General features: G+C 43.3%; 1 protein-coding gene across 1 annotated transcript in view; it reads right to left on the reverse strand.

The window, feature by feature from the left end:
* LOC121276210 (collagen alpha-1(XXVIII) chain-like) overlaps window positions 1–21,960 on the reverse strand; it is a 328,458-nt gene that overhangs the window by 278,243 nt on the left and 28,255 nt on the right. The window contains exons 6-7 of the mRNA XM_041184378.1: window positions 7,261–7,314; window positions 772–816 (exon numbers count right to left, since the gene is read on the reverse strand). Of these exons, the coding sequence (XP_041040312.1) occupies window positions 772–816; window positions 7,261–7,314 (99 nt within the window). The remainder of the gene's footprint in view (window positions 1–771; window positions 817–7,260; window positions 7,315–21,960) is intronic.

The following is a 21,960-nucleotide window of genomic DNA, read 5'->3' on the forward strand; positions in this document are numbered from 1 at the left end:
CAACTCATCAAGTCTCCTCAGACAGGACCTTCTAAACGCACAGCTGCTACCATCTAGAAGAGCAGCAGACACATGGGTACACCACCATTTGGACCTTCCCCTCCAAGCCACTTGCCATCCTGACTTGGAAATATATCACTGTTCCTTCAATGTTGCTGGGCCAAAATCCTGGAATTCTCTCCCTAACAGCACTGTTGGTATATCTACACCACATGGACTGCAGTGGTTCAAGAAGGCAGCTCATCACCACCTTCTCAAGGGCAATTAGGGATGGGCACATGGCCTGGCCAGTGATGTTCACACCCCATGAAAGAATAACTAAAAAGTTCTAGTATGGTAGCATGCTAGTGCAGCTGTTAACCCTCAAATGTTTCAGACAGCTCGGAACTGGCAGATCCCACTTATACTGCCCACTTTACATGTTCTATATTCAGGGAATCCAGACTAATTTTAATGTTAGTGAAGAGCCAGTGGAAAATTGGTTCTTTGGTAATTTAAAAGATTCAAAGCATAGTTTAAAATATTCTCAGATGGTTTGACTATATTTATAGAGTGCTGCTATGAAGCTGAAACAGCACAAGAATGTTTTCTGGGAATGACCTTACACCAATTAAACCTAATTTGAGCAACTTTGTATCAGACATATACTGCATTTTTGCATTGAATCAAAGCCAGAACGACTTCAGATCGAAACGATATGTTCACTACACCTGGGCCTATAAACATGTAATTAATAAATTACATTCAACTAGGAGCATTAAGTTTACTCACCTTTTTACCAGAAATTCCAGGCTCTCCTTTTAAACCACGTTGTCCCTATAAACAAAGAATCAAAAATAATAATTCACCACATTTTTATAGCTTTCATCAGGCTTTGAATTTGAAATGTTTATTGCACAATAAAATCATAATATTTGCCATATATTATAATCGGGGAATGTTAATTCTGAACAATTGGACAAGTGGCAAGTCAAGCAAAATTAAAAACAGAAGCAAATTCTCATTGACCAGGAGGGGCAATGTAGAGCATTGGCTGGCTAAACTTCTTAGGAAGGAAAATATCATTGGGCAGAATCTTCGGCTTGGCAGGCGGGGGTGGGGCCCGCTCGCTGAGGTGTAAAATGACGCATGGTGACGTAGGGCGTGCGTCCCGATGTCACCACGCGTCATTCAGATTTTCAGTTTGGCGGGAGCACATCCAAGTCAGCTGCATGCCCACCGAACTGTCAAAGGCCCATTAAGGCCAGTTAACTATCAATTGAAACAATTAACTGAGCTGCCCGTCCAACCTTAAGGTTGGCGGGCAGGCGAAGAACCCAGGCGGCCTTCACATATATCATGAAACTTCATCTGCGGGCGGGATGATGTTTCATGAAGGTTTTTAAAGTCTTGTAAAAATTTTCAATAAAATTAATAGACATGTCCCAGCTCATGTGGCAGTTTCACATGAGGGGACATGTCTTAAAATTTTTTTTTTCTTTCATTAAATTTTTTTGAACTTAACTTAATCTCCCTGAGGCAGCTCAGTGCTTCCAGGCCGCATCACACTAGGTGGGCCTTAATTGGCCCACCCACGTAAAATGGCGCCCAGCCAAACACGGGCGGTGATCGGTTGCGCACACGGCTGCACCCACTCCCGTCCAATTCCCCCGACGGGGAGAAAATTCTCCCCATTATTTAGTGGCCCTCACAGTCTCTATTGTCTATGTTACTCGGAATCTACTTTCACCACCTCGCAACATCACAGCACAGACATGCCCACTGCCAAAGTTCAAGAATTTGAATTCCTCCTCATCCATTTGAAGCAATTGTGCCATGTTCTTCTTAAATCTTGTATGTATTAACATGCTTCTGTGTTTCATTACTTACTCAAAAAAATCAGTTCACAATAGAAGGCAGCAGTCAGCAACAGGAGAAAAGGAAGCCTCATAAGGAGCCTCAGCCACTTCAAGGAGAGTGCCCACCTTGTTTAAGGAAACCAAATCCTGGAAGTTGCAGGAGATGAAAAAACTACAGGCAGGTGCACAATGTCATCTGTATCCCAAGACTACTTCCAGTAACATCCTATCTGAAGGACTTTCAGACAATATACTTGTGTGGAAACAGAGTTATGAGAAAAAGTTATTACTCATGGAATAAAAGGGACAGCAGCAACATGGATACAAAATTGGCTGAAAAACAGAAAGCAAAGTGTAATGATCAATGGATATTTTTTGGGCTGGAGGAAGGTTTGTAGTGGAATTCCCCAGGGGTCGGATTGGGGCCTTTGCTTTTCTTGATACATATTAATGATCTAGATCTTGGTGTGCAGGGGCCAATTTCAAAGTTTGCAGATGATACGAAGCTTGGGAGTGTTGTAAACTGCAAAAAGGACTGCATAGAACTTCAAAAGGCGCCACATTATAGGAAGGATGTAAACACGTTGGGGAGAGTGCAGAAGAGGTTTACAAGAATGGTTCCGGGGATGGGAAACTTCAGTTACGAAGATAGATTGGAGAAATTGGGACTGTTCTCCTTGGGGAGAAGAGGACTAAGGAGATTTGATAGAGATGTTCAAAATCATGAAGGGGCTGGAGAGAGTAGATAGGGAGAAGCTGTTCCCACTCGTAAAAGGATCAGGAATAAGAAGGCACAGGTTTAAAGTGATTTGCAAAAGAAGCAAATGTGATGTGAGAAAAAACTTTCTCACAAATGAGTGGTTCAGGTCTGGAATGCACTGCCTGGAAGTGTGGTGGAGGCAGGATCAATGGAGGCATCCAAGAAGGCACTAGATGATTATTTGAACAGAAACAATGTGCAGGTGTAAGGGGAAAAAGCAAGGCAATGGCACTAGGTTATAATGCTCATTTGGAGAGCCGGAGCAGACACAATGGGCCAAATGGCCTCCTTCTCTGCCATTAAAATTTTGTGATTCTGTGAATATTTCCAGGAACAATTAAATGATTGCCAATGCCACAACATTATCATACTAAATTGATTTGGCTCCTGCAGTTGCATTCAAATGGGTTTGGCAGACCAGCTGCTATGATTCTCACTAGCCTCTTTAGCCATGTGCAAATGTCCTGGACTTGGATTTCACTCCACTTTGGGTGCGATCTTATTTCTCAGCCATTATTTTCTTCACACCGACTGGAGAAAGAAATAAAGGAAAAGAACAAGAAAAGTGGGGCCAATTTAACTTTTTAACTTTACACTTGGTGTAAAAAGCATGATATTGGATTAGCTTCCTGTTAAAGAAAATTCCAGATAAAGAAAATTGGAAGATTTGTGTTAAGGGCAGACAGTTCAATATCACTACTGCCAAAAGTTAAAATTAACCCCTATGACAGCACGCATGCTTCCACCTACAAATATAAAACTTCTGATCTTGACCATGTCTCTGAAAGAGGTGATGGTAAAGTACAGCAGCTCCCTCAAAGGAGGGAGATGCTGGGAAAATGAAAAACTCACCCTGAATTTCCCTTGTGCTCCTCTAATATAACACTTATATTACAGCACAAAAACAGAATTACCTGGAAAAACTCAGCAGGTCTGGCAGCATTGGCGGAGAAGAAAAGAGTTAATGTTTCGAGTCTTCAGGACCCTTCAACAGAACTCCAGCATCTGCAGTTTTTTTGTTTTTATCACTTATATTACAGCACTGGTTTCAGAGGCAGCCATGTAACGTTACTGAATTTGATTGAATGGCTGCCACTCAGGCTGAAATTTTGCCTTGGCAACACTCTGAAAGATGCAAATCTTCTTTACACCAGGAGAGTCAATGGACAGAGTGATAATTGCACAAAGGTGGCTTTGTAGCAATTCTTCACATGCAGTTAATCCATAGTACAGAATTTTACCATGCACTTAGGGACCCCGCTATCTGGACTAAATGGGGGTCCCAAGTCGACAGCAGGGCAGGCCCAACAATTTTACAGAAGGAGGCCTCATAATCGGCTGCCTCCAGGCTCGCCATCCAATTAAGAGCAGCAGGCAGGATGTAGATGCTGCTGGCCCAATTAGAGAGTTGGTGTCCCTGAAGCCTCAGCAACCCTGCAGGGAGAGATGGGCACTGCTGAGGAGGCCAGGAATCAAGAGGGCACGTCAATATGGAGGCACCCTTGGAGAGGTAAGGGAAAAATTTTAAATCAGAAACATGCAGGCCCTTCTGGATGGCACACTGGGGCCATGGGGGACAGCCATGGGGCGGGGCGGGGGTGGAGCAGCTGAAGCTAGATTGAAGGCCAGCAATAGGTGGGGACAAAGGAGAGATTGACAAAGATATCATGAACTAAAGGTCAAATTGAGTGTTAATGGTAGTGGTAAGGGCTAAAAAAGGTGCTGATAGCAGCATAAAAGTAAGAAAGCAGAATGTGATAATAGCAGAACAAACGTAAGCACTCTGTGAAAGAACAACATGGAACAAGCAACAGATGGCCCTTTGGGGGATGGGGTGGGGGGAGGGGTGGGGGTGGGGGGAAAAGGATAGAAAATGGGATAAAACTATGAATAAATGAATAAAAATAAAATTAAATAAAAATAAAATTAAATAAAAATAAAAATAAGTGGATAAAAAATAAAAATGAATGCAGAAAAAAAGGGATTAATAAAAGGGGTGAGGATGGAGGAGAGATCTCATGATCTGATGTTGTTGAACTCAATGTTAAATCTGGAAGGCTGTAAAGTGCCTAGTCAGAAGATGAGGTGCTGTTCCGCCAGTTTGCGTTGGGCTTCACTGGAACAATGCAGCAGGCCAAGGACAGACATGTGAGCATGAAAGCAGGGTGGTGGGTTGAAATGGCAAGTGACAGGAAGGTCTGGGTCATGCTTGCGGACAGACCAAAGATGTTCCACAAAGCAGTCACCCAGTCTGCATTTGGGGGTTTCCCCAGTGTAGAGGAGATCGCATTGGGAGCAGCGGATGCAGTGGACCAAATTGAAGGAGGTGCAAGTGAAGCACTGCTTCACCTGAAAGGAATGTTTGAGCCCTTGGAGGGTGAGGAGGGAGGAGGCAAGGGGCCAGATGTTACACGTTCTGCGACTGCACGGGACAGTGCCATGGGAAGGGGCTGAGGAGTTGGTGTGATGGAAGAGCGGACCAGAGTGTCCTGGAGGGAATGGTCCCTACAGAATGCTGTTATGGGGAATGAGGGGAAGATGTGTTTGGTGGTGGCATCATGCTGGAGTTGGCAGAAATGGCGGAGGCTGATGGGGTGAAAATTGAGAACTAGGGGGACCCTATCATGGTTCTGGGAGGGAGAGGTAGGTGTGAGGGCAGAGGCACGGGAAATGGGTCGGACACGGCTGAGGGCCCTGCCAACCACCATGGGGGGGACCCTCGGTTAAGGAAGACATGCCAGAAGCACCGTTTTGGAAAGTGGTATCGTCAGAACAGATGTGACAGGGGCGAAGAAACCAAGAGAATGGGATGGAGTCCTTACAGGAAGCAGGGTATGAGGAGCTATAGTCCAAGTAGCTGTGGGAGTCGGGCTTGTAATGAATATTGGTGGACAGTCTATCACGAGAAACGGAGACAGAAAGCTCAAGGAAGGAAAGGGAAGTGTCGGAGATGGCTGTCAGAGATAGATCATGTAAAGTTGATAGAGGGGTGGAAATTGGAAGCAAAATTGATAAGATTTTCCAGGTCCAGACGAGAGCATGAAGCGGCACCAAAATAGTCATAGATGTACTGAGAAAAGATTTATGGGAGTTGGCCTGAGTAGGACTGGAACAAGGAATGTTCCCCATACCCCTAAAGAGACTGGCATATCTGGGGCCCATGTGGACACCCATAGCCACACCTTTTAGGCTATAGCCTATCGGGTTGGTCTGAAAGCCTAAAGAATTATCAAACATCTCCATCTCAAATACCTCCTACTGTTTCCTCCAATAGTAATTTTATCCAGCCATCTTTTGAATTTGCTGTCCACTTCCAGTTCCTGGCTGAGACACGTTCACCACCTTCTACGCAGAGTAATTAGATCTAAACTGTCTAATCACCTTTCCACCACTGAGTATGCATTCATATCACTTAGAGCAGAAATTTCTGCCCGTCGGAGGTGTTGTGCAGGGGCAAGCGCAAACCCGGTTGGCGTCCCCGGTCGGGGCCGTGCCACCATTTTACAAAAGAGCGCAGAAATCTCCCTGAGGTACGGAGCTGCCTCAGGGAAATTAAGTTTGGAATGAAAGTTTTTATTAAAGACAGAGAAAAGGCTGGGACATGTTTATCAAATATTTGAAAGTTTTTCATTTAATTAATAAACCCTTCATGAAACCTCATCCTGCCCATGGATGAGGTTCCCTGAAAAATCTGAAGACCACCTGGGCTCTTCGCCTGCCTGCCAACCTTAAGGTTGGAAAGGCAACATTCTTAACAACTTTAATTATTTTCTCAATGGCCTTAATAGGCCTTTGACAGTTTGGTGGGCACACAGTTGAGTTGGCTGCGCGCCTGTTGAACTGAAAATCTAAATGACGCATGGTGACATCGGGACGCCCGCCCGACCTCACTGCGGGTCATTTTACACGTCGGCAAGTGGGCCCCTCCCCCGCTCGCCGGCCTGAAAATTCTTCCCTTGGAGTTTGTGACTGTATAGGCTATACTATTATTCCAAATTTATTTTTTAACTTTTAAAAATCATTCCTGAGGCAGGTGTACACCTCCCACACACCCAGCCACCTCTAAAATATTGTGATTATCATCCACTCCTGATGTGTAGGCAGTTCACCAAACACTGAAATCAGGTCCAACGTCAAACTTCAGACCTACCCGTAGCAGTTTATATCCTAAGCTATCATCTATGGAGTGTTTGTTCTATCATTTTCAAAACGCAGGAAGTTCATGTGAGGGTGCATGATACAACCAGCAAGCTAAAGTACACTAATGAAGGTTTTTGGAGGGTTTTCTTTTCACATTCTGGGCTTATTGTAAATTATTGTGATATTGAGCAAATGAAGGTACTTTCCATTCAACAGGAGTCAGTGATCAGAGAAGCTGAATGTCAAAAAAAAGTCTCAAATAGGAACTCTAAAATGTTACATTCCCATTTGACCTTCCTTCTCTTTTAATTAAACGATTGCAGTTCAGCTCTTGAGGAAGGTGAGACAAATTAAGAAATTATCAATCTTTTCCTTTGCATTAAAAGGTATTACCACTTGTATGGTGTAGTTTTGGGTTCATAAAGATCCATGCTTTAGACAGTGTTCATTATTTGCCTTTACTTTGCATTTAATGGAAAATTTGAGATGAAATACATTACAGATAATGTATCTTTTCAGTACCTGTACTCCTTTTGCACCAGGGCTTCCATCTTTACCTCGATCTCCTTTTCTCCCCTAAATTAATAACCAGATGTTAGCACAGTATTTACTGAGCAAAATTTAATCTATAGCATTTCAAACAAGGTGCACATGATATTAGCCGCCTACCCTTAGGTAGTTATTTTTCCTAACATAATTCACAAGAATGTGTCTGTCTTCACTTATGACAAATTTACATTTAGACTGCACTTTAGGGCAGCTCAGCAAGAGAATACACGTTCATGTTTTTTTTCTTTCACAGGACATAGGCTTCACTGGCAAGGCCAACATTTATTGCCCATCCTTAATTGCCTTTGAACTGAGTGGCTTGCTAGGCTATTTAAGAGAGCAGTTAAGAATCAACCACATTGTTATGGAGGTCAGATTTCCTCCTCTAAAGGGCATCAGTGAACCAGATGGGTTTTTTATAACAATACCTAGACTAGGTTTACATTCCAGATTTATTGATTGAGTTTAAATTCCACAAGCTCCAATGGTTGGATTTGACCCCATGCGCCAGAGCTTTAGCCTGGGCCTCTGGATTAGCCTAGTGATATTATCACTATACCACCATGTCAAGGGTAGTGTTTAAGGCAAATGTCAAGAAACATCCCTTCACATATAGGTGATCAATAACTGCAGTGAGCTGTCAGAAGGGTGATGCACTGGATTGATTTAAGCAAAGCTAGATGCTGTAATGAAAAGAAATTCAAGCTCTTATTCTGTTATTCACCCAAACCAATCTTTTGACCTTCTGATTAGATGATCATAATATCAGAGAAAATATATGTTGAACTTGTATGCTAGTCCAGATTCCCTACTAATTCAAAGGCAAGAGGCAGAAAATCTGGTCCCAGTAAAAATAAGCACTGTGATCCTAGCTAGTAAGTACAATGCAGGCAAATTACTTCTACTTTAATTAACAACCCTCTTTATTTCATCCACTGTTTTGTGATTTCCCCAAGGAACCTACTTAATTATTATGAATGTGAAGGATCCTTATATTCCACAATATGTTATTTAACTCATTTCTTCCTTTCTCTATCAAATATTACTTTCTTCAGCAATTCATTAAACTCAATATATAATGATATTTCTTATCATGTGACACTGAGGTGGCTAGGTTTCTATTTCTGCATACTTCTACAAATACATAAAGGTTTTATGTTTTACACAAGAATTGGCTCTGTCTGATTTTGCATTTAATGTAGCACTTGGCTTACCTGTGGTGCAACTGAACATAACATAACCATCCCAGATCATAATGATTTCTAATCAGTGCATAATAGAAATATCATTATGCCATTGAAGAAACAAAAAATACTTTGAAATTTTGGGGCTGATTTTAACCCTACCCACCCATGACATGTATATGCCCACTTGGAACTTGGCCATTTCCCATTGTCTGGGTTCTCCATTTGGATGAGGCAAGAGCCTAAAGCAGACAGAGCCTTATGGACTTATGCAATTTGGGTCCTATTATTTCAATAGGAATCTGAAGGCATGTTAATTCAGACATAAGCAGAGAAACCACTGTGGTTTTCCCAACAGGCTGAAGCAGATCAGCAGCTGTTGAGAAAGTCAAACAGTGCTACAGCCTTCCCTGCCGGCAGCTGCTCCCTGCCCTGATCCTACCTGGATCAGTTAATTTTGGAACCATTTGGACTGGCAACTTTCAAATAAGGCTCACAAGTTAAAATACCTGGTCCTGAAATTTAAGCCAGTGAGTGTGATTTTTTTCTCACCTGGCCGATATGAAACCCATTCTAGGTTAAAATTGACCCTTTAGTGTCAGCTCCAATGCAAATGAACTATTTTCTTGCTCTTTCAGATCCATACAGGTAAGGTGTCTGCTGTGGCACAGTTGGTAGCATTCTTGCCTCTGAATCTTATGGGTTCAAGTCCCAGAGCTCAACAATCAATGCTCTAGTGCAGTGCTGAGGGGGTGTTGTACTGTTGGGGGAGTGTCTTTTGGTTGGGATGCCAAACTGAGGCCCCATCAACCATTTCAGGTGGTGCAAAAGATCCCATTGCAATATTTTGAAGAAGGGCAGGGAATTAATCCCTGCGTCCTGGCCAATATTTATTCCTCAACAAGCTTCACAAAAACAGATTGCTTGGTCAATACCACATTGCTGTTTGTAGGAGCTTGCTGTGCCAAAATTGGTTGTCATGTTTCCTACATGGCAACAACTCTTCAAACGTAGTCCATTGCCTGTAAAGCACTTTGAGATGTCTGGTCGTTGTGAAAGATGCTATAAAAATGCAAGTCTTTCTTCCTACAAAGGATGCAAGTGTGAAACTACTCCACGAATACAGCAGAATTTGGTATATAAAAACAGAAAGTGCTGGAAAATCTCAGCAAGTTTGACAGCATCTGTGGAGAAAGAAAGAGTTAATGTTTCAATTCTATTCTATGGAACCGGAATATTTCTAGTTGTGCTGTTATCACAATGTGATAAATTTCACATCACACTGGAATGTGATAGCATTGGAGTGTCCCAAATGACCAAACTTTTCCTCTGTGCTATTCCAAACAGTGTTATATCTAACAGTGGCATTGAGGCCAGCATTCCATCTCTGTATTCTGGGTTGACATCCAATAGGTAACCCACATCCTTTTCCCTACCTAGTCAGTTATGTTATGAGAGCTCCTAAAACTCTCCCACCATTTAGGACTAGTCATTCTATCAGCCATACAAGGAGCATTCATGTTGTGTCCTGGCTATCAGCCTGTTAATCCTTCCATCATTTCTCAAAGTTCCCTAAAGGAAGAGTGTTATAAATGATATTCTGGAAGCAAGTCTCTGGCTAACCCTCACAGCTGGTGTTAGTGCATAACTGGAGGATTATAGAAAGTAAGAAAAAAATATGGGGAATTTTACCCTCAAATAAGTGCTGGGGAAAGAGGATGTCCCAGAGGGGTCAAGGCCCGAATCTGTTTAACTGGAGATAAGGAACAAATAGGTGTAGGTGTAGGCTATAGGCCACCAACTACTGGGGACAAATTTGCAGTAGCCGTGAATAGTGCTGAACAGAGAGGTGCAAAGATTATACAGTATTTATAATGGGGGGCTTTAACTATTCAAAAATAGACATGAATAGTGGTAGTATGAAGGGCAGAGAGGGGCAAGAGTTCCTAGAGTGTGTTCAGGAAAATTTTCTATAGCCGCATGTTTCCGGTTCAACAAGAAAAGAAGCACTATTCAAGCCCCTTCTTGGGAATGAGGTGAGCCAAGTAGATGAAGTGTCAGTAGGAGAACATTTAGGAGACAGTGATCATTGTAACATAAGGTTTAGGCTGACTATGGAAAAGGACAAAGAACAATCCAGAGTAAGAATAATTGAGTAGGGAAAGCCAACTTCAATGAGGCAAGAATGTATCTAAGCTGAATAAATCAGAGCGAAAGGTTGGCAGGAAAAGTGATAGCTAAACACTGGGCTACCTTCAAAGTAAAGATAGTTTGGCTACAGTCAAGGTCTATTTCTTCGGAAGCGAAAGGTATGGCAAGCAAATCCAGAGCTCCCTGGATTACAAAAGAGACAGAAATTAAGATGAAGAAGAAAAAATGTGCTTATGACAGATAGCAGGTAGAAAATGCAATTGAGAACCAGTCTGAATATAGAAGATTCAGAGGGGAGATGGGAAAGCAAATAAGAGAAGCAATGACCGAGAATGAAAAGAGTTTGGCAGCTAACATAAAAGAGAATCCCAAATTCTATAGGCATTTTTTTTTATTCATTCACGGGGTGTGGGCATTGCTGGCTAGGCCAGCATATATTGCCCATCCTTAATTGCCCTTGAGAAGCTAGTGATGAGCTGCCTTCTTGAACCACTGTGGTCTATGTGGTGTATGTACACCCACAGTGCTGTTAGGGAGGGAGTTCCAGGACTTTGACTCAGCAGCAGTGAAGGAACGGTGATATATTTTCAAGTCAGAATGGTGAGTGGCTTGGGGGGTAATGTTCAGGTGGTGGTGTTCCTATCTGTCTGCTGCACTGGTCCTAGACAGTAGCAACCATGGGTTTGAAAGGTGCTGGCTAAGGAGCCTTGGTGAGTTTCTGCAGTGCACCTTGTAGATGGTACACACTGCTGCCACTGTGCATCGGTGGTGGAGGGAGTGAATGTTTGTGGGTGGGGTGCCAATCAAGTGGACTGCTTTGTCCTAGATGGTGTTGAGCTTCTTGAGTATTTTTGGAGCTGCTTTCATCCAGGCAATTGGAGAGTATTTCATCACACTCCTAACTTGTGCCTTGTAGATGGCGGACAGGTTTTGGGGAGTCAGGAGGTGAGTTACTTGCCACAGGATTCCTAGCCTCTGACTTGCTTTTGTAGCCACAGTATCTTTATGGCTAGTCCAGTTCATATTCTGGCCAATGGCAATCCCCAGAATGTTGAACGTGGGGGATTCAGCAATGGTAATGCCATTAAATGTAAAAGGGGATGAAGGTTAAAGTCTCTCTTGTTGGAGATGGTCATTGCCTGGGGCTTGAGTGGCTTGAATGTTATTTGCCACTTGTCAGCCCAAGCCTGGATATGTCCAGGTCTTGCTGCATTTGGACATGAACAGCTTCAGTATCTGAGGAGTTGCAAATGATGATGAACTTTGTGCAATCATCAGCAAACATCCCCACTTCTGACATTATGATGGAAGGAAGGTCATTGATGAAGTAGCTGCAGATGGTTAGGCTTGGGACACTACCCTGAGGAACTCCTGCAGTAATGGCCTGGAGCTGAGTTGACTGACTTCCAGTAACCACAGCCATCTCCCTTAGTACTAGGTATGGCTCCAATCAGTGGAGAGTTTTCCCCCTGATTCCCATCCACTCCAGTCTGCTAGTGCTCCTTGATGTCACACTGAGCCTAATGCTGCCTTGATGTCAAGGGCAGTCACTCTCACCTCACCTCTACAGTTCAGTTCTTTCATCCACGGTTGAACCAAGGCTGTAATGAGGTCAGAAGCTGAGTGATCCTGATGGAATCCAAACTGAGGGTCAGCGAGCAAGTTATTACTAAGCAAGTGTCGCTTGCTCGCACTGTTGATGACCCCTTCCATCACTTTACTGATGATCGAGTGCAAACTGGTAATTGGCCAGTTTGGATTTGTCTTGCTTTTTGTGTGCAGGAGATACCTGGGCAATTTTCCACATTGCTGGGTAGATTCCAGTGTTGTAGATGTATTGGAACAGCTTGGCTGGGTGTGTGGCAAATTCTGGAGCCTTCAGTACTATTGCTGAAATATTGCCAGAGTCCATGGCCTTTACGGTATCCAATGCCTTCAGCCATTTCTTGATATCACGTGGAGTGAATCAAATTGGCTGAAGACTGGTATCTGTGATGCGGGGGATCTCCAGGGGTGGTAAATAATAAAAGGGTGGTAAAAGGCAGAGTAGGGCCAATTAGGGATCAAAAGAGAGATTTACAGATTGAGGCAGGAGCATGGCTGAGGTATTAAATGAAAACTCTGTATCTGTGTTTACTAAGGAAGAAGAGTACCCCAGGCCATGGCAAAAGAGGAGGTGATTCAGATGCTAGAACATTTTAAAACTGATAAGGAAGATATATTGGATAGACTGCCTGTACTTAAAGTTAATAACGCACAGGACTGGATGAGATGCATCCAAGGTTACTGAGGGAAGTAAGGGTGGAAATTGCAGAGGCACTAGCCATAATTTTCCAGTCTTCTTTATTCTTAGGGGTATGCAAGAGGACTGGTCGAAGGATTGCAAATGTTACAACCTTGATCAAAAAAGGGTGTAAAGATAGGCTAGTCAGTTTAACTTCAGTGATGGGGAAACTTTTAGAAACAATAATTCGTGACAAAATTAATAGCCACATGGATAAATGCAGATTAATTAAGGAAAGCCAGCATGGATTTCTTAAGGGAAAATTGTGTTTAATTCACTTGATAAGAGTTTTTTGAAGAGGTAACAAAGAGGGCTGATGAGAGCAAAGTTGTTGATGTGGTGTACATGAACTTCCAAAAGGCATTTGATACAGTGCCACACAACAGACTAATGAGTAAAGCCATAGCTCATGGAATAAAAGGGACAGTAACAACATAGATCCAAAATTGGCTGAGTGACAGGAGACAGAGAGTAATGGTTAATGGATGTCTCTTGAGCTGGAGGAAGGTTTGTATGGAGTTCCTCAGGGGTCAATGTTGGGGCCCTTCCTTTTCCTAATATATGTTAATGACTTAGACCTTGGTGTACAATTGGGCACAATTTCAAAGTTTGCAGATGCCACAGAACTTGGAAACATTGTGAACTGTGAGGTAGGTAGTGTAGAATTTCAAAAGGACATAGACAAGTTGGTGGGAGTTCAGTGCAGAGAAATGTGAAGCGATTCATTTTGGTAGGAAGAATATGGAGCGACAACATAAAGTAAAGGTCACAATTCTAAAAGGGGTGCAGGAACAGAGGGGCCTGAGTATATATGTGCATAAGTCATTGAAAGTGGCAGGACAGATTGAGATCGCGGTTAATAAAGCAGACAGCATCCTAGGCTTTATGAGTAGGGCACAGAGTACAAGAGCAAGGAGGTTATGATGAATTTGTATAAGACACTAATACAGCCTCAGCTGTAATATTGTGTCCAGTTCCAGGCACCGTACTTCAGGAAGGATATGAAGGTACTGGAGAGAGTGCAGAAAAGATTCACAAGAATGGCTCCTGGAACTTCAGCTTTGAAGATAGATTAGAGAAGTTGGGACTGTTTATCCTGGAGAAAAGAAGGCTGAGAGGTGATTTGATCAAGGTGTTCAAAATCATGAAGGGTCTGAACAGAGTAGATAGGGAGAAACTGTTTCCACACATGAAAGAGTCGAGGACAGGTGGGCACAGATTAAAAATAATTGACAAAGGAAGCAAAAGAGATATGAGAAAAAATGTTTAAGATCTGGAATGCACTACCTGAGAATGTAGTGGAGGCAGCTTCAATTGAAGCATTCAAAAGGGAATTAGACTGTTATCGGCAAAGGAAGAATGTGTAGGATCATGGAGAAAGCAGGAGAATGGCAGTAGGCAAATTGCACATTCGGAGAGCCAGTGCAGACACAAAGGACCAAGTGGCCTCCTCCTGTGCTGTAACAATTCTGTGATTCCGTAATTTTAGAAAATACAAGCAGAAAAATAAAGGTAAGGATTTGCATAGATGAGATTCATTCACACTCCATGCTGAATTTTGTGAGGGAAATCACAATAGGGGAAATTTTATGGAGGTGACAGAGGTCTTGGCTGCCAGCTGGAGTGCTGACAAGAGACCCATACTGCCTACTCCTGGAAAAGACCACTCTAATACTAGCCAATCAGGCATTCGAGAGCAGGGTGTAGTCCTGTCAGTGTGCACCAGAGTGGCACTCCGGCACCTCCAAACAGGGCCTGGGGAGTCGAGTGCCGGGGAGCGGAGTGTTGGGACACTGTGGCTGCAAGCCAGGGAAGTGAGACGTTGCGGAGGCCCAGGTCGAGGGGCAGTGAGGGAAGGGGAAGAGGCTGACTGCCGTGTGTGGGAGATTGAGTGCATGTGTGTGTGTTTGCACACATAAGTGAGAGTATGTGTGTACTTGCACGCTAGTGAGAGTGTGTGTGTGCGTGTCTGCTTGCGAGTGAGAGTGTGTGTGTGCATGTGAGTGAGAAAGTGAGTGTGTATGTGAGTGGGAGAGTGAACGTGTGTGTGTGGGAGTGAGAGAGAGTGAGACTGTAATTGTAGGTCTGCCTTACTCTCAGTCTCAGGTTTGTCATCACCACACCCTAACACATACACACACCCACTCACAGTGGGAGAGGGTAAGTGAGTGAGCATCCCAAGACTGGGAGCAAGTCTGGCACATACACTTTGAACCTCTCACACTCTGGTTATTTTTATTAATTACTCTTTTTTTAATTTAAATTATTGCTATGACTGCTTTATTTATGCTCAGCAATTGTTTCTTTTCTTAATGTCTCAACTTTTTTTTGAAATTTAGTTGAAAGTTGTGCCGAACCTTATCTTTCCAAAATTTGCTCATCAGCCCCTTGAAGGAGAAAAAAATGCAAGTGTGGCCCTGCCCAGTGAAAAGGCTGGACAAGCCTATTTTAAACAGAGTTCTCATCATCCACACTGAGCAGCCGGAGCTTAGGACCTGTTGAAGAGTCATGCGGACTCAAAACGTTAACTGTGCTCCTCTCCACAGATGCTGCCAGACCTGCTGAGTTTTGCCATGTATTTTTGTTTTTGCTTAGGACCTGACAGACTGGCTTAAAAGAAAATTGGAACTCTCAGCCTGAGAGTTCCAATTTTTTTAAGCCGGTCTGTCAGGTCATATGAACAAACATGCATACGAAATAAGAACAGAAGTAGGCAACTCAGCCCCTCGAGCCTGCTCCGCCATTTGATAAGATCATGGCTGATCTGTTTGTGTTTTGAATTCCACATTCCCATCTACCCCTGATAACCTTTGATTCTCTTGCCTAATAAGAATCTATCTACCTCTGCTTTAAAAATATTCAGTGACCTTACCTCTACTGCCATCAGAGGCAGAGAGTTCCAAAGTTGCACAACCTTCTGAGAGAAAAAATTTCTCCTCATCTCTGTCCTAAAAGGGCGACCCCTAATTTTAAAACAGTGCCACCTAGTTCTGGATTCACCCACCAGAGGAAAAATTCTTTCCATATCAATCTTGTCAAGACTGTTCAGGATCTTGTATATTTCAATCAAGTCACCCCTCACTTTTCTAAACTCCAGTGGAGACAAGCCCAGTCTGTCTAACCTTTCCTCACAATCCACTCATTCCAGGTATTAATCTAGAAAACTTCCTCCAATGCATTTCAAATAAGGAGATCAAACTGCAAACTGCACACAATATTTATGATGTAATCTCACCAATACCCTGTATAACTGAAGCATAACATCCTTACTTCTATGTTCAATTCCTCTCATAATAAAGGATAGCATTTCTTTAGCCATCTTAATTACTTGCTGTACCTGTGTACTAACTTGTGACTCATGCACTAGAACATCTAGATCCCTCTGCACCTCGGATTTCGGCAGCCATTACCTGCTTAAGTATTACTCTGGTTTTTTATTCTTCCTGCCAATGCGAACAACTTCACATTTTGCTTGATTATACTCCATCCACCAGATTTTTGTCCACCCATTCAACCTGTCTCTATCAGTCTGCAACCACCTTATGTCCCCTTCACAACAAACTTTCCTATTGACCTTTGTGTCATCTGTAAATTTAGCTACCGTGCCTTCACTCTCCTCATCTATATTGATGTCATTGATATATATTGTAAAAAGTTGAGGCCCCAGCACAGATACCTGCGGGACTCCACTCGTCACATCCTGCTAACCAGAAAAAGACTCATTTATGCATACCCTGTTTTCTACCAGCCAACCAATCTTCTACCCATGCTAATATGTTACCTCCTACCCCAAGAGCTTTCATTTTCCACAATAACCTTTCTTGTGGCACCTTATCAAATGTCTTCTGGAAATCCATGTGCAGCATGATTACAGACTCCCCTTTATCCACAGCATGTTACTCATTCAGAAAGCTCCAATAAATTGATTAAACATTATTTCCCTTCCGCAAAACCATGCTGACTCTTTCCAATTACCTTGAGTTTCTTTAAGTCCCCAACTATGACTTCCTTAATGATCAATTCTAATACCTTCCCAACAACAGGACCAGGAGACTTGTCAGCCCACAGCTCCATCAGTTTACCCAGTACTGCTTCCCGAGTGATTGTAATTTCACCAAATTTCCCTCTCCCTTCCACCTCCTGATTTATAGCTATTACTGAAATGTTTTTGTATTCTCTATAATGAAGACAAAAGCAAAATATTTGTTCATTTCATCTACCATTTCATTGTTATCTACTATTAACTCCCCACTGTCACTCTCTAGAGGACCAACACTTACTTTACTTACTCTTTTCCTGTAGAAACTCTTGCTGCCTGTTTTTACATTTCTAGCTAGCTTCCTCTCATGCTGTAATTTCTTTCTCCTGATTAACCTTATAGTCATTTTCTGCTGTTCTTTATATTCTGACCAATCATCTGACCTGCCACTCATCTTCGCACAGTTAAATGCTTTTTCCTTACATTTGATGCTTTCCTTAACTACTTTAATTAATCATGGATGGCAGGTCCTTCCCTCAGAAATTTTTGTCATAGTAGGAATATACTTATTCTGAGTATTCTGAAATATCCTCCTAAATGTCTGCCACTGCTTCTTTATTGATCTATCCCCTAGCCTAGTATCACAGTTCACTTCAGCTAGCTCAGCTCCCATGCCCACATAGTTGTCCTTATTTAAGTTTAAAAAACTAGTCTTAGATCCACTTTTCTCCCTTTCAAGCCGGATGTAAAATTCAATCTCAATTTTACTCGTTGCTGCACTACTGCTGGGAAAGTTTGGGGTTGGGGAGTGGGGCAAGGGTGTTGGGGGGCGTAGGAGGGGGTTGGCAGTGGGGACAGGGGTGAAGAGAAGGTGTGGGGTTGGGGAGTAGGGTGGGAGATGTTGGGGGAGTGGAATGGGGGGTTATTAAGGAGGTTGGGGGAGGCAACTGGAGGAAGTTGGAGGGGGTTCGGATGGAGGGGAGGTTGGGGGGAGGGGGATGGGTGGGGAGTTTGGGAGCATGGGGGTGGTTGTTGGTGTGGGAAAGAAGTTGGTGACAGTGGGGGCACTAATATTTTTCACTTAAAAGGCATAGTTATTACTGACTTTTGGGGACACAAATGATTAATACATAAGAAAACATCATTATAGTAGATTTAGAAATGATATAGCCAACACATTTTCTTTGAGCTCCGGCACCGCAAATTTTGGCACTACACCCGGTTGAGAGGTCACCAGCTGGCCTTTCACAGGACTTAGAACCTAGGGGCAGAAAGTCCCACCCATCAAGAGCTGCTGGCCAGTTGGAGGCCAACAGCTTTTTTGTTCAGCAGCACCACCAGGGAGGCAGTGGCCGATGCGGAAAATACACCCACTGAAGGCCCAAGATCATTAAGTGAATCAGGCCAGAGGCAAGTGATGGGGGAGGTATTTGATGGGGTGAGGGTCACCAGGGAAGAGGGTGAAAGGGGGTCAGCAGCAAGGGCAGGGGTGTGGCTCTCAGCAGTTCCCCCCACACCTTCCCAATGCTGGGTCCCTCGATCCTTTGAACAAGGGCACATATTATGTTCCGGCTGTTGGGTCATTTGCTCAGCAAACCAGTTGCACACCTATCTACTGGTGACTGAGTTGGTAAACAATATACTGCAGATGCAGAGACCAAGGTAAGATGAAACACATGCTGTTTATTAACATAAGTAACAGAGCACCAACATATGTGTGCTTCTCAAACCAGACCCTATTCTGAACGACTGATTAACATTATAGCCCGCGCTACACAGCAATTGGGTAATGCAATCAACCTGCTCACACACTCTTATAAGTGTATTGCACCTCAGATTACTACATGCCTCCCTCTTTACTCAAAAGTACAATTTACAATCTTTACAATATATCAACTATTTACATATATCAATGATTTACAAATTCATTTCTTTGGAGGCTTCTTCAAACATGTCGAATGTCGTAGTTTTATGACTTTGGAAGTTTTATCCATGGCCTCCCTCCCAGGAGCCATCTGTCCACTAGGCTTTCCTATAGGAACCTGCAAGCTTGTTCCTTCGATGATCTAGGGCTCAACGGATCCTACAGGCACTTCCAAACCAAGTGGAGTTCCTTCCATATGTGGTGTAGACTCCAACGGGAATGCTTGGCGCATCCTTTCTTATAGATCTGTTTTCCTTTTCCTGAGATGATCTACGTGTCCCTAATTATCCAAACTTCGACTGATATGGGGTCTCATCACTACACTAAATTCACCTGATAGCCATATGGGCCCATCTCCAAAGTTCTTTGCAAAAATTGTGTCTCCAATAGTGAAGTTTCTTTCATGACTGTGGTAATCGTGTCCATTTTTCTGTGCCTCTGACTTCCCTCTACCCTCCCCCCTAAATTCGGCCTTTTGAAACTCAAACATGGCCTGAGCTGTCTCTTCATCAATAACTCTGCGGGGGCAATACCAGTAGTCATGTGGGGGGTAGTCCTATAGCTGGGTAGGAAATGTGATAATCTAGTTGCAGTAGAGTCTCCATCCAGTTTTTCATTCCGGACTTTAAGGTCTGGACTGCCCTCTCGGCCAACCCATTGGATGCAGGGTGGTATGGTGAGGTCGTAACATGTGTGATGCCGTTGAGATTTGTAAATCTTTGGAATTCCTCGTTGGTGAATGCTGTTCCATTATCAGACACTATTATCTCTGGTAACTTGTGTCTCGCAAAACTCTGATGCAATCTGTCTATGGTGGCGGCAGATGTGGTTGATCTCACCTTGTATACATTCATCCACTTCAAATGAGCACCTATAATCAAGAGGAACACCACGTAGTCAACGTGAAGGCGGACCCAGGGCCTTCCTGGCCATTCCCAAGGATGCAATGGAGAAGTAGGGGGCAATTTCTGTACCTGTTGGCACTGTGTGCAGCTCTTGACTAATTTTTCAATTTCTGTATCCATCCCTGGCCACCATAAGTAGCTGCGCGCCAACATATTTGTTCTAGAGATACCAGAGTGAGCACCATGCAATTCGGTTAATAATGGCTTTCTTCTTCTCAGGGGCGCAATGATTCTCGCTCCCCACAGCAAAGTGCCATCCTGGCAAGTGAGCTTGTCTCTCCTAATAAGATAGGGCTTCATTTCATCAGGCTTTGGCTCGTTAGACCATCCCTGTAAGACTTGTCCCCTTACATGAGACAAAACTGGATCGCGGTCTGTCCACTCTCTTATTTGTTTGGCATGTACTGATGATGAATCCAGAAAGTTTAACAACAAGACAGGTTCTTGAGGAATTGGGATGTTCACATTGCTGTCTTTTAGAGGTAATTGACTCAGTGCGTCGGCAATGGCAATCTGGCTTCCCGGCCAATGGATAAAAGTATATTCATAAGCAGCTGGAATCAGTGCCCACCTTTTGATGCCTGCAGAAGCAATTGCGGGTATTACCTTATCTTCCCCAAACAAGTCTAGTGGTAGCTTGTGATCAGATACAATGGTGAAGTGGTGACCATAGATGTACTGGTGGAATTTCTTAATGCCAAACACATGGATAAGCCTTCTTCTCCTATTTATGAGTATCTTTGTTCTGCAACACTGAGTATTCTTGAGAAGTAACCAATGGGCCATTCGGAGCCGATCACCATCCGGTGTGAGAGTACTGCTCCTACTCTGTAAGGGGATGCATCACAGGTCAAAATTAATTCTTTCTTTGGGTCTAAATGTACCAATAGGGCCGATGAATGTAGCAACTGCTTTACTGCCATAAAAGCCTGTTGTTGTGGAGCTTGCCAAGTCCACCTGTGGTTTTTCTTGAGCAAACCGTGTAATGGAGCCAGTACTGTTGACAAATTTGGGAGAAAACGGCCATAATAGTTAAACATTCCCAAGAAGGACTTGAGTTCTATGGCATTTTTCAGGGCTGGTGCCTCAAGAATAGCTCTCACCTTGTCTTCCACTGGGTGAAGGCCCTGCAAGTCGACCCTATGACCCAGGTAAACCACTTCTTTTGCTTGGAAGATACATTTCTCTCTTTTCAAACATACTCCAACTTGTGGGAAACGCTTCAATACCTCTTCCAGGTTAGCCAGGTGTTCTTCATCAGTTAGTCCTGTTACTGGGATATCATCGTGATAAACCACCACATGGAGCAAACTTGGAGCAAATTTTCCATAGTCTGTTGGAAAATGGCACAAGCTGGTGAGACTCCAACGGGTAACCTGGTTGACTAGTATAACCCACTATGTGTGTTGCTAGTCACAAATTTCCAAGAGGCCTTTTCTAGCTCGACTTGCAGGTAAGTGTGGCTCATGTCGAGTTTCTTTTATGTGGATCCCCCAGCCAGCTTGGAGTACAATTCATCAATTTTCAGTATAGGATGCCTATCAAGTCTGGCCACTTTGTTAACGATCAACATGTAGTCCCCGCATATTCACACACTCTTGTCAGGCTTTAGTACTGGAACTACTGGTGCTGCTCATTCAGAAAATTGTATAGGTTGTAAGATTTCCAACCTTGCCAGCCTGTCTAATTCGACATCAAATTTTTCTCACAATGTGAAGGGACTGGCCTCATCTTCAAGAATCTAAGGGGTTGGCCCAGAATCCACATGGATTTTAGCTTGCAGCCCCTGAATCTTCCCGAGCTCTTCCGTGACTACAGAAGAATATTTCTATAATAATTCTTGCAGGTCTTTCATTCTGAGTTGAAAGATTTCAGTCCACTCCAACTTTATTTCCTTAAGCCAGTTCTGACCAAGTAGACTTGGGCCTTGCCCTGCTACCACTATCAGGGGTAAATTAGCAGACTGGTTTTTGTACTGTGCGGGAACCTTGCACATACTTTTTACTCGTAGGCCTTCACCAGAATATGTCTTTAATTTAGCATCTGAATTTTCCAGATTTAATGAGTGGTCTCCTCCATTCAGATATTTGAACATATGTTCCCCTATAACTGTCGTGAATGCCCTTGTATCCACCTCCATTCGGATGGGTTTCCCATTGACTTCCACTGTCACATAGATTGGCTCTGTTTTACCCATTTTTAAGTTGTGTAGTGAATAAATATCTGACTCTGTTTCTTCTGGTTCC

The sequence above is a fragment of the Carcharodon carcharias genome, chromosome 3, assembly GCF_017639515.1.
Source record: "Carcharodon carcharias isolate sCarCar2 chromosome 3, sCarCar2.pri, whole genome shotgun sequence".
NCBI lineage: Eukaryota > Metazoa > Chordata > Chondrichthyes > Lamniformes > Lamnidae > Carcharodon > Carcharodon carcharias.